At 47.4% G+C, this 13,475-nt stretch overlaps 1 protein-coding gene across 1 annotated transcript in view; it reads left to right on the forward strand.

The window, feature by feature from the left end:
• Positions 1–413: 413 nt before the first annotated feature.
• Positions 414–13,475, forward strand: part of FOXP4 (forkhead box P4) — a 29,522-nt gene continuing 16,460 nt past the window's right edge. Inside the window, exons 1-10 of the mRNA XM_044675308.1 lie at positions 414–533; positions 1,561–1,647; positions 6,155–6,305; positions 6,594–6,801; positions 7,541–7,645; positions 8,579–8,666; positions 9,581–9,664; positions 10,054–10,258; positions 10,378–10,454; positions 11,544–11,645. Coding sequence (XP_044531243.1) covers positions 429–533; positions 1,561–1,647; positions 6,155–6,305; positions 6,594–6,801; positions 7,541–7,645; positions 8,579–8,666; positions 9,581–9,664; positions 10,054–10,258; positions 10,378–10,454; positions 11,544–11,645 — 1,212 coding nt within the window. The 5' untranslated portion in view covers positions 414–428. The remainder of the gene's footprint in view (positions 534–1,560; positions 1,648–6,154; positions 6,306–6,593; positions 6,802–7,540; positions 7,646–8,578; positions 8,667–9,580; positions 9,665–10,053; positions 10,259–10,377; positions 10,455–11,543; positions 11,646–13,475) is intronic.

Here is a 13,475-nt window from a genome sequence, read left to right on the forward strand (position 1 = left end):
GAGACCATCCTGGGCATGGGGGACCCAGAAAGAATGCTGAGAGCTCAGAGAGGGGGCATCCAGTTGGTGGAAGGCCAGTGGCACTGGATGGGAGTGTCTGTGTTGGGGAGTAAAGTGCTATTGGGATGTAAGCTCTTTGAAGGCAGGGCCTAGCTTCAGTTTTCCTTCCTATCCCCAGGGCTTAGCCCGGTGCCTGGCACATAGTAGGCTAAATAAATAAATGCTTGTAGATTGACTACTTTTCAGGGCCGTTGTAAAGAGGGTTCTTGTCCTGGTGTGCTTGGCCAAGTTGAGGCCTTTGCATTTCTGGGGTTCTGTATTTTTGGGTTTGGTGTGCCAACATCTGGGAACAGGAACGAGAAAGGCCCGGTGAGAGTCTGATCAGGATGGTGTCTCTCCCTACTCCCCAGGTGCCAGTGTCGGTGGCCATGATGTCTCCACAGATGATCACCCCCCAGCAGATGCAGCAGATCCTGTCACCCCCTCAGCTCCAGGCCCTGCTGCAGCAGCAACAGGCCATCATGCTTCAACAGGTGAGACCCCAACCCCTCGCTCCCTGTCCCAGGGAGCCCCTCTCCTCACCTCCTGCCACCAGGTCCATGCACACGTCCTTGACCCTACACAAGTGCAGGGCTGTTCCTGAGTGGGTAAAGCCTCCCCTGTCCCCCACCTGGTGGTCTCCCCTGTCCACCTCGGGCCTGGCCTCCTGCCTCTTGTGCCTGTTCACTACCAATGCCATGGGGCTCCCCCAGCCCCGGGAGAGGGTGAGGCCAAGGAGGGTGACAGAAACCTGTTTGACAGTTGGGGAAACCGCTCAGGCTAGACAGGCCTGCATTCTTCTAGAACAGCTGGATGCGGGTCACAGGCCATTTCTTCTTTCTTTCTTGGTGGAGGGTTGTACTTCTCACACTCTGCTCTCTTTCCCATTGTGCCCCGGGGCCTCAGGTGTGCCAGTCCTACCCCAGAGCAAAATAATAACAATAACAATAACAATAATAATAATAATGGCTCTGTGACCTGTGCCGGGGATCTCCCTTCCTGGCACAAAAGCCCCATCTGGGCAGGGCAGAGGCTAGGGGCAGGACCGTGCCCTCCCTTGATGAGGAATCCCTTCTTGTGATTGACACTAGACACCAAGTGTGTCCTCCCTATGACCTTTTCTCCTCTAGCCCCTCTGCGTTTCCCAGAAGCAGTTCTCAGCCGCCGGGGCCAAAGGATTGGATCCGAGGTCTAGAGACTGATTGGAAGGGTCTCCCAAGCCATTTCAGTCTCTCCTCATTTTACACATGACTTGCCCAGGGTCATCCCAATCAGAGACTGAGTCCAGGTCCTCCAAATCCAGGGTGAGGGCTTTTTCCCTAGGAGAGGGTTATATGGGGATGCCTGGACTCCTGATCTCGAATTCAATTCTCCACCCTCACTTTAGGGCAGTGTGGAGGCCACAGCAGATGGGTGGGGATGGGGTAGAGGAAGAAGGAAAGCCACCCAACCTACGGTTTGTTTGTTTGTTTATTTTTTCTTCCTTCTGTGACCTATTCCCACCCCTCCCTTGCTCCTCAGCTACAGGAATATTATAAGAAACAACAAGAGCAGCTTCATTTACAGCTCCTCACCCAGCAGCAAGCTGGGAAACAGCAACCCAAAGAGGTAAGAGGCGTGGGTGAAGGGTGTGAGGCCCTGGCCCTGGCCCCCTTCTTTCCCTCCATTCCTCTCCTAACTTTCCCTTCAGCCCTTCCTAGGGAGCTAGGAAGCCTGTGTGCCAGGCACTGTGCTAAGTGTTTTATAGTTATTATCTCTGACTCTCAAGACAGCCCTGGGAGGGAATGTTGTTATCCTCATTTTGCATATGAAGACACTGAGGCCAACAGAGGTTAAGTAACTTGCCCAGGATCACCCAGCCAGGAAGTGTCTGAAGCCAGATTTTCATTATCATCCTAACATTTTTTAGCTCCTAAATGCTTTAAAACGGATCCTCACAACAACCCTGGAAAGTAAGTATAGGTATCTCTTCCACATCATGGCCTTCCCCATCTCAGTTTCCATATATCAATGGTTGGCATAAGAAATTAAATGGGAATTTTGCAGAAGTCGCAGATGACACACAAAGGCCAGCAGACGACACAGAAAAAGTTTAGAAACTCAGAAATGCATGAAATATATGTATAGTATTGTACATTGTCAACATATTTTATCTTTTAATACAAATAGACACAATTTCTTTTACCATAAATACTTTATAATAGAAAAAGAAAAAAATTCAGTCTTCTTCTCTGGTCTGAAAAGGAAGGTCAAAAAATTTTATGTGGATTTTCCAGATCATGGGGGCAATGCATCCCTAACCCTCTCAATGTGGAAGGGATACCTATACTATTATTATCCCCATTTTTCAGCTAAGGAAACTGAGGCAGATAGAAGTTAAGTGTCATACAGCTAGTAAGTATCTGAGGCTAGATTTAAACTCAAATCTTCCTGACTCCAGGCTTTTTCTCCTTTGTCACCTAGCTATCTAGTTGGTGATAAGTTTTCTCCCATTCTGTTCCATTCCTCTTTCTCTTCCTCTAACCTATGTGCTATCTTATATCCAGGCCACCATCTGATAAATTGGGTTCCCTTTTACTATGTGGGATAATCATGTGGGAATTTAGTTATGAGTGTGTAAGCTCATGCCATGGGTGCATGCCTGTAGTTATATGTACATGAGTTTCCAGAAGGAATCTTTCTATTACCTTAAAAAAATAGATTTTAAGGATTTCTTTTTTTTTTAAATCACTTATATTTTCCATCATATGCCTTCCCAGAGCCATTCCTTTATATAAAGACATTTTTTTAAGATGAAAGAGAGAAAAGAACCATTAGCAAAACAATTCAACCCAAGAAAAATCTGACATTACAAGCAATGGCTCATACTCATGAACTGCCCCTCTTTACTCCTCATCTCTGCAAAGGATGGGGAAAGTGGGGAGTGTAGAGAACCTCAAAATCCTTCTTTGGGGCCAAACATGGTTTTTATACTTTTGCACCATTCCTTCCATTCTCTTAAATTCTTTTCTGTGGATCTCAAAACTACAAGCTTGCCCACTGCTAGGTTTCCTCCATCCTTCAAGCTTCCTTCGGTTTACCTCATCTCTACTTCTCATGGCCTTCTGAATTCCCTTAGCCTAAAGCCTGCCCACTCTCTCCAAGCCACACTTTTATTCCTATGCCCCTCACCTTCTACTCTGTGTCTAGAGCAACCTTCTTTCTCCCATGTTGAGGGGAAAAAAAAGACCGTTCCAAGCAACTTCCTCCAGGGGATCTTCCATGATTGGAAGCAAAGCTTCTCTAGCATACCAAGACAACTGGTGACTCTTTTGCTTCTTCAACCACTCTATCATTTGCTATACCATCTCTAGTATCTCTTCCCAGGTACTTTGGCTTGCCAGCATGATGTTACAGTATGAGGCAATGGTATTAGAGTCAGGAAAATCTGGATTCAAATCCTGCCTTATATATTTACTAGCTGTGTGACCCTGGATAAGTCACTCAATATCTCTTTAAAATGAGGGAATTGGCTTTGATGATTTTTAAGGGTTCTTTCAGTGCTTATTATGTGTAAAACACATTGGAGCAACTAAGTGATGTAATGGATAGGATGAGTTCAAATTTGACCTTAGAACCTTATTAGTTACATGACCATGGGCAATTTCATTTAACCCTGTTTGCCTCAGTTTCCTCATCTATCAAAGGAGCTAGAGAAGAAATGGCAAATTACTGCAGTATCTTTGCCAAGAAAATCCCCAATGGGATCACAGAGAGTTGGATACAACTGAAAAATGGCTGACTGATACTGTGCTAAGTCAGTCAGTCCCTGCTCTCAAGGAGCTTTTGCTCTATTGGGGACTTTGCAAATGCATGATTCTTTGTTTTATTTTTTGATAACTAACAAGCCCCAAACAGGCATCATTTATTCTTAACTTGTAAGTGCCCAGAGCGAGCATGGCCCCAGAGACGCCCATAAAACTTTGCTGATTGACTGGCGTGTTTCTGCCTGTGCAGAAATGCCCCTGTCAGAATCTGTGTGTGCTTGGAAGGCAGAGTTGTGTGTAGCTGTGGCTGGGTGTAGGTATACTTCTACTCCAGAGTGACTGCCACTGGGCAGGGGTGAGGAGGGAAGAGAACTTTGGTGGGACAGGAATGGTACGCTTCACTTCTAGCCCCAGCCCGATATCTGTCCCCAGAGGTTTCTGTGGTCAGCCCTTCCAGGCAGAGACATGCCTATGTATATGTGGCTGTGTGTTTGGGTGTGGGGGTGTTGGCATATTGAAATAATTGAACGTGTTATCGTGGGCTTTATCTTGCTTGTTTGTGACCTCTGTCCTCCCTGGAGAGAGCCCTTAGCTTCTAGAGAGAAGTTTTTCTGATTATACAGATGAGATAAAAGAGACATTGACATATAGCAGTGAGTCCAGAGAAGGGTGACCGGGATGGTGAGTGGTCCGGAAACCACATTATAAAGAGAATAAATAGCTTAAGGAATGGGATGTGTTTAGTCTGGAGTAGGGAAGACTTGGGAAGAGGTCGGAGTGGGGAACATGTTTGCCGTCTTTAAGTATTTAAAAGCCTGTCAGATAAAATAGAGAATAAACTCATTCTTCATAGCTCCAAAGGGCAAGATGAGTACCAAAGGGAGGAAGTTAGAAGAAGAAAGATTTGGGCTCAGCAGAAGGAAGAACTTTCTAAAGAATTCATTGTCTAAATATGAAATGTAGATCAGATAGGTGGCCCAGTGGATAGTGCTGGGTCTGGAGTTAGAAAGATTCATCTTTCTGAGTTCAGATCTGGCTTAGACACTTACTAGCTGTGTGGCCCAGGCAAGTCACTTTACCCTATTTGCCTCAGTTTCCTCATCTGTCAAATGAGCTGAAGAAGGAAAGGAAATGGCAAACCACTCCACTATCTTTGCCAATAAATCCTGAATGGGGTCAGAAAGAGTTGGACATGACTGAAAAATGACTGACCAATAATAAATATGGAATGTGCTGCCTTAACAGGTAGTAAGATTCTCATCTGTACCTCTATTTCAGCAGAGACTATAAGACTTTTTCTATCAGGGATGATTCCTGAGCTGTATGAGATATATTGTCGAGGTTCTATATTGTCTATATTCTAATTCTAAGTTCTGTGATTCAATAAGAAGAAAGAAGTAAGAGGTAGCTTAGGCAGCACAGTGTATAGAGCACTAGGCCTAGAGTCAGGAGGTCCTGGGTTCAAATCTAGCCTCAGACACTTCCTACCTGTGTGACCCTGGGCAAGTTACTTAACCCTAGTTTCCTAGCTCTTACCATTCTTCCATCATGGAATTGATAATAAGATGGAAGATAAGGATTTTAAAAAATTAACAAAAGAAAGAAACGTTGGAAAGAGGAATGGATTTTAAGAACTGGGAGAATCTGGGTTCAAATTTCAGTCCAGCAGCTTACTACCTTACTTACTAATTTTGGCCTTATCTTCTTGGGTCTGTTTCTTTATCTGGGAAATGAGGGGATTAGTATAGATGATGTCTAAAGTCCAATCCTTCTTTTGATCTTGAAGAGAAGGAGGAAGGAGAGAAAGGAGAAGAAAGATCAAAAGAGAAGAAAAAAAGTAGAAAGGAAAGAAGTGGGGAGATAAAGATCCAAAAAGAGGAGAAAATAGACAGAAGAGTGCAATAGAGAAAAAAAATGAGAGACAGAAGAAGGGACAGACCAGGGAAAAGACATGCTATCTCCCTTCTCAGCATTGCCCCATGTACCAATGACTCTACCCAAAGCTGGAGCTTTTGGAGGAAGGAGAAGATGGTAGGGCAACCCCTCAAATCAGCCCAGTAGAATTCTAGACCATAGTGGCACCCACAGCCCTATGATGGGCCAGGAGGAGGAGGAGGACATTGAGAGAGCTTAGCATTTGCTCTTACCCTTACTGTAGTGAATAGAAGGGAGGAGAGGATGGCCCTGGGAAAGAAGGCATGGGATGGGAGAGGAAGGACTTCAGTCCTTGAGAAAGGGAGGTAGGGAAAGGACAAAGCTGAAAGGAGGCAGAGAGGGTTGGAGTGGGAGGTGGTGGAGGGCAGAGAACACACAGCTTCAATGACAAAAGGCCTGATTAGACATTTCTTGCACCATCGCTTTCTGGGAAGCAGGCACTTGGGAACAAGCAGCTGGCTTTCCAGCAACAGCTTCTTCAGATGCAGCAGCTGCAACAGCAGCACCTGTTGAACCTGCAAAGACAGGGTCTGGTCAGTCTACAGCCCAGCCAGGCAACAGGACCTCTCCAAACCCTCCCACAAGGTGAGTGACTCCAGGAGCACCGACATCCCTCTGCACTCTCCCAGGCCAGAGCGAGCCTCCAGAGTTGGTATCCTCAGACCCTGAAATTCTTCCCTCCCAAGGGTCTAGCCTAAGCCTCAATGCTCCCATGGTCTGAGCCCCTAAGGGGACTCAGAATGTTCAGAATCCTTCCCCCAAGGTCCCTGGGAAGATACCCCCAGCCTTCAGTTCCAGAAGGGTAAGGTACCTTCTGTACTACCCAAGGATTAAAGGTGGGAAGAGATCTCTATGTGTCCCTGTTCTCTACAGCTGTGTGCCCATCCGACCTGCCCCAGCTATGGAAGGGAGATGGGGCAGCTGCCCAGCCAGCTGAAGACAGCATCAAGCAGGAGGGGCTGGACCTCACCACAGCAGCAGCCACCGCTACCTCGTTTGCCCCGCCCAAGGTCTCACCCCCCCTCTCCCACCACACCCTCCCCAATGGGCAACCCACTGTGCTTACACCTCGACGAGACAGGTACCTCTGGAGATAGGGCCTGAAATGAAGCTACTGGGGGCAGGAGAGGGAGTGACTGTGGGAAGCTGACTTCAAATGATCTCTGAGTTCATATCTTTTTTTTTTTTTTTAATAATCTTTTTTTTAAAAACCCTTAACTTCTGTGTATTGGCTCCTAGGTGGAAGAGTGGTAAGGGTGGGCAATGGGGGTTAAGTGACTTGCCCAGGGTCACACAGCTGGGAAGTGTCTGAGGCCAGATTTGAACCTAGGACCTCCCGTCTCTAGGCCTGGCTCTCAATCCACTGAGCTACCCAGCTTCCCCCCACCTTTTTTTTAACCCTTACCTTCTGTCTTAGATTCAATACTCTGTATTGGTTCCAAGGCAGAAGAGTGGTAAGGGCTAGGCAATGGGGTTAAGTGACTTGCCCAGGGTCACATAGCTAGGAAGTATCTGAGGGTCAGATTTGAATCCATGACTACCTGTCTCCAGGCCTGCCTATCAATTTGCTGGGCCACCTAGCTGTCCCCTTTTGCGTTCATATCTGACTCCTAAAATATGGGATTTCTAAATTGGGAGAGGAGCCAGGTAGGGGGTTAGGGGAATGATGCTGAGGAACAGTACTCTTAGAGGGCTGGATCCAAGAAAGATAGGGGCAGGGGGAGCTGGGACCAAGCTGGAAGCAAGGATGATATAGTCAGTAATAGGGGCCCTGCCTACCATATAAGGTCCCTGACCTCCTGTCCTCCTTTCCTTCCCAGCTCCTCACACGAGGACACCCCTGGCTCCCATCCCCTCTATGGGCATGGGGAGTGCAAATGGCCAGGCTGTGAGACCCTTTGTGAAGACCTGGGGCAGTTTGTCAAGTAAGTCCCTACCTGCCCCTTCCTCCTCACCTCTAAGCCCTCCTACTTCCCCCAACCTTCATTCTCCACTCCTTATCCCCACTTCTCTGTCCCCTTTGTTCACTGACCACCACAAGTCAGTCCCAGCTCTCCTCACTCCCTCAGTGTCCACTTCTCTCCCTTCCCCCTCAATTCTCAAGTCCTGCACCAGCTCCCTAGCCACGGAAGCCATGCACTTACTGTCTGGATTTTGGGGGTGAAGGAGTGTTGAAATGTGTGGGGGTCACTTCATGTACTTGCTTTCCAACCATGCCCACAGCTGTCTTACCTGGGCCTCCCTCTAGCCAGCTTCTGTGGGGATTAGAGTAGCTCTCCTCCCTCTTAGGGAGATACAGAACAGGTTGAAGGGTGAGCAGGGAACAGTCTCCATCTCCTATATCCTCCCAGTCTCCCCAGTCAAGGGTCAGGAGAAGCTGACAGCAGAGTGATGAGGCCTAGAGGAGGCAGGTGGACAGGTAGGCAGGGGGGCGGACAGGCAGTTGGTGCTGCCACAGTGGTGCCAGGCTCTGTCACTGACTGATTAACTCTGCTGTCTCCCAGCCCCTTGCAGCATCAGGGTCAAACAAATTGTTTTCACGCTTCGTCAGAGGTTTACTTAATTAGTTCATTTGCAATTAGATCTCTCTGTAGCTGGGATTTTAGCAAAGACATCAAAGGAAGCTGACTAGGAAGATGCCGCTTCTATCTTTCCTTTCTTCTGGCTGGGCCACCTTCTCTGTCTCTTTGTCTCCCCATCACTTTGTCTGCCCCTGCCTATCTCCCTGTCTTTGTGTGTGAGGGGATTGAAGAGATGTCATAGGGAAGGCAGATGGGAGTTCAGGGAGCTGGGGGCAAATCCTAGGTGAAACCAGTCTAAACCTTCCCTTCTCCACCCCACCCCCTGCCCCCATGAAGACACCTCAACACAGAACATGCACTTGACGACAGAAGCACAGCCCAGTGCCGGGTCCAGATGCAGGTTGTCCAGCAGCTGGAGATACAGGTGTGGCCCTCTCTGTGCATGTTGGGATGTTTGGCGGGTTTCTCACACCCTTTCCCTAGCCCCAGTATCACCTTTCCCTGGGTTTAACCATGTGTTCTTGGAATCAAAGTAATCTTATCTCCCTTAGTTGTCTTGGACTTAGGAACCATATTCTATCGAGGGCACATTGTTGGCTTTGGAGGGGGGTGTCTGGGTCTTGTCCTGGGAGGACCAGAAGCAGTGTAACTGGTGTCCCAACATCAAGAGTGATCCTCTTACCAGAAGGGTTCTATTGGAGTTGGGAGGCAAGATGTGCTCAATTTCCTAATGGGTTGTCTTGGGCAAAGGTTGTGGCAAAAAAAAAAAAAAAAAAAAAAGGATCTGACAAAGTTAGAGTGAGGGAAAATGAAGAGATCACAGAAAATAGTGGCTTGAACTGTAGATACCCAAAAGACAGATCAGGAGAACCAGTCAATCAATGAGAGAAATTAATCTGTCAACAAATACGTATGCAGTATCAGCTCCCCACTGGACTGTATATTCCTCAAGGGCAGGGATACATCTTTGCATTCTCCACAGCACCTGACAAAGGGTCTTGATGTAATGAATGTTCAACAAATATTTGGTGGGTGAATCAATCAGCCAATTGGGATTTGTAAAAAAATGCTTAATTCTATGTGGGTCGAAAAGCTTGAACAAAGGTGGGAAACCGTGGAGTTGGCTAAGGCTGTGGGACTAGGGGACACTTGTGTGAGGTCAAACAGCTGAAAAGACTTGGTGATTGTCATCTTTTCTCTCCTTGGTCCTTCCCTTTTCCCTGGAGGCAGAGGACTGGGGAAGGATGATATTGGATGCTGACTGAAGAAGAGAGGGCTAAGCTCAGAAAAGACTCTGAAACCCAGGCCTTCTCTCCCATCTTTTCTCTCTCCCCACAGCTAGCCAAGGAGAGTGAACGACTTCAGGCAATGATGGCCCATTTGCACATGAGGCCTTCAGAACCCAAGCCCTTTAGCCAACCGGTGAGATGTCCCATACCCCCATACATACATCTCCCGCTCCCTCTAGTCCCTATGACTCTCCTCATACTTTCCAGTGGGGCCTGACCTTCCAGGAACCCTCTGGGACTTCCCAGATACTTTTTCCAACCCTTCCTTCAGTCCCTCCCTCTAGATATTGCCCCTCTACTTTAGACCTCCGTGGTTTTCCCCTTCAGAATCCACCCCCTCTGTACCTTGCTCTGTCCCTCCCCCACTTATCCTTTCCCTTAGTGAATAAAATTCACCCACTAACCATCCTGACCCTGAGATTGATTAGAGCAAAGAAGTCAGTGGAATCCGAGGAGACAGTCTCTGCTCGTCCCTGCTTTCCTCTTCAGCTTTGCCCTCATCATGCTTTCTATTTTTCACAGCTGAACCTGGTATCAGGCTCCTCACTCTCCAAGGTGACTGTCTCAGCGGCTGATTCGTTCCCGGATGGTCTCGCCCACCCCCCCACCTCAGCTGCTGCCCCTGTTACTCCCTTACGCCCCCCTGGCCTCAGCTCTGCCAGTCTTCACAGTGGGGGCCCTGCCCGCAGGAGGAGTAGTGACAAGTTCTGCACCCCCATCTCCTCTGGTGAGGATGGGGAGTTGGGGGCAGGAGCACTACAGAAGGGAGGCATTATAGTTCAGGGGAAGGGGCTTTCTTGGGCCACAGGCCTGGCCCTCCTTATATCCCTCATTTCTCTCCCCCAGAGCTGGCCCAGAATCATGAGTTCTACAAGAATGCAGATGTCCGACCTCCCTTCACCTATGCGTCCCTCATCCGACAGGTGAGCTTCCCAGGGAAGATGATGGAGATGTTGGGGATAAGAGACTGCATGATAAATCCTCCTTTCTATTCTTGTCATCTCCCAAATCTGTCTCCAGTTGCCCATTTGTCTATGAAGTCCTTCCCTGTCTTTTCCCACTACCCAAAACTTACTTGGCTTCTCCCTTCCCTGATCCCAATACCCTCACTTAATTTTTGCCAAATGTACCTTCTCTCATACATTACCCATCAGCTCATTTATTACATAGATTCTTCCCATTTCACACACTGGTTGATTCTCTCTTATCTCATCCAGATATAACTGATATAGTTCTTTAGACATATGTATATCCATTCCCTCTCTTGCACTCACTTTGTCTGTGTCTCTGTCCCTCTCTCCCCTTTTGTCCCTCTTCCCTCACCTTCTCCTTTCCTTCCTTCTCTCTTTCCTTCCTCCTCCCTTTCCTTCTTCCCTCCTCTTTTCCTCTTTTTCCTTCTCTCCCTCTTTCCCTCCTCTTACCTCCCTCCCTTCCTTCCTTCCTTCTCTCTCTTTCTCTCACCCTCCCTTCCTCCCATATATGTACTTATACACACAAAATCAGACCCAAAAGTTCCTGGGTCATTAGCAGAACTGATTAACTAACCATAGCACTTATCATATGACAGAACCAGCTTGATGGTACAGTGGATAGACTACTGAAGGCCAAAGTTCAAGTCCTACATCACTTTAGTTCACTGTGTGATTCTGGGCAAATTATTTCATCTCTGCCTGCCTCAGTTTCCTCATCTTAAAATGGGGATAACATTAGTACCTACTTCTAAAAGTTGTGAGGATAAGCTGATATGCTACTTTGGACTTTGCAAACCTTAAAGCAATCTATAAATGCTAGCTATTTATTATTCTTATTATTCTTATTACTGATGCTATAAAGCTACATGTACACATACTCATACCCTTCATACTGTCTCAAGCCCACACACTTAGGAATTTATGCAAAGGTATTTTGGGCTTCAGGGAGAGCTGGACTCCTCAGAAAGAGAGACCAGTGGTTTTGACTTCCTATCCCTGGAGGAGAGAAAGTAAGCGCTTTGATCTCTGCTTCCCTCAAAGGCTATCCTGGAGACCCCTGACAGGCAGCTCACTCTGAATGAAATCTACAACTGGTTCACCAGGATGTTTGCCTATTTCCGGAGGAACACAGCCACCTGGAAGGTGAGAGTTCCCTACTTTGCCTTTCCTCCCCTTTCTAAGGGCAGCAGGCACTCACCCCTAGGGTGGAGATTCCTGTAAGGAGACCCGTCAGGTTGCCTTCCTCCAGAAGGCCAGTTCAGTCCTTGTGCCGTTGGCTTAGATGGGGGCACACTGATGGCTCAGCCCTATCCTCTCAAGGATTTACCCCATCGGGATCCCTAGAACTCAAACGCCTACTCAGAGAGTGTCTGGCTTCTAAACCCCCTTCTCTAATTCAGTTCAACAAACATTGTATTAAACACTTATGCACAATACCAGCTGAGCCTCAGAGTCAGGAAGACCTTGGTTCAAAGCCTGCTTCTTCCATATGCTGGCACTAAAACCCCAGGCAAGTACCTGTGCCAAATATTCAGGCTACAAAGTCAAAAATAAAGGAGTCTCTGTCTCCAGGGAACAGGTTCACACATTCCTCTTGCATTTTAAGGGAGATGGAGGGGCTAAAATATCCTCATAAATAAGTATATCATGAGGAAAATTCAATGGTGAGGGAAAAGACTAACATCTAAGGGGGGTTGGGTTCAAGGAGGATGTGTCCTCTGAAGAGCCCTATAGGAAGGCAAGGATTCTGAAAGGTGGAGATGAAAAGGGAGTGCATTCCAGGTATGGAGAATAGCTTGTGCAAATGTAGAGAGGTGAGAGATGGAGTTTAAGATCTCAGGAATGGCGTATAGTCCAATTTGAGTGGGACATTGAGTTTATTAAAGGGAGTATTATGAAATAAATTGGTAGTGGGGCACTAGATTATGGAGGGCCTTAAACTAGGTTGGAGTTTATACTTTATTCTAGAGACAATAGTGAGCTACTGAAGATGTATGTTTTTACAAAAGGAGACATTTTGGGATCTGCCCCCTGATGACTATGAAGGCTCCACAGGCAACCCCAATGGGACCCTTGATGACCTGTGGCTGGGTCTTTTTTTTTTTTTTTGGCTTTTTTTAAACCCTTACCTTCTATCTTAGGATCGATACCAAGTTCCAAAGCATTAGAGTGGTAAGGGGTAGGCAATGAAGGTTAAATGAATTGCCCAGTCACATAGCTAGGAAGCATCTAAAGCTAGATTTGAACCTAGGACCACCCTTCTCCAGGTCTTGCTCTGATTCCACTGAGCCACTTAGCTGCCCCTGACTAGGTTCTAAGTATATATGTCTAAATCATCCAGAGACCCTAGAATTACTAAAGCTGTAACGTAGGGGTGTTCCAAAGACCCCTCCCCTCACTGGGAAAGAATGGTATATAGAAAAATTGGACATGGGGCCAAACACAGGTCTGTGGACAATGAGCACAGACACGTACACAGACATGGACACACACACACCCTCCTCCCTTTCTGCTGTCAGAAGCAGAAAGATAATTGTCTCAGTCCAATTAGTCATTTCAACACCTCCAGCCATAACAGTTTTCCTAGGGGGACAAGAGAGAGAAGGTGGGGGGGAGGGCTAGGGAAAATGGGACAGGGAGTTAGGGGCCGGGTGCTGAGAGCGCCTTCTGTTTTCTCATTGCCAAGACTTCGTGTGAGGAGGGGGTAATGATGGAGGGAAAGAGACAGAGATGGAGACAGAGAAAAGGAGAGACAGACAGACACAGAGACACATATAAATGGAGATAGAAACAGATGGAGATAGAGAGGGGGGAAAAGAGGAGGGACAGAGTACATGTAGAAAGAGTTGGAGAGAGACGAGAACGAGAGAACGAGAGAATGGGGCTGGGGGAGGGAGGGAGGGAGAGAGAGAGAGAGAGAGAGAGAGAGAGAGAGAGAGAGAGAGAGAGAGAGAGAGAGAAGGGAGAGGGAGA

The sequence above is a fragment of the Gracilinanus agilis genome, chromosome 4 (assembly GCF_016433145.1).
Source record: "Gracilinanus agilis isolate LMUSP501 chromosome 4, AgileGrace, whole genome shotgun sequence".
Taxonomy (NCBI): domain Eukaryota; kingdom Metazoa; phylum Chordata; class Mammalia; order Didelphimorphia; family Didelphidae; genus Gracilinanus; species Gracilinanus agilis.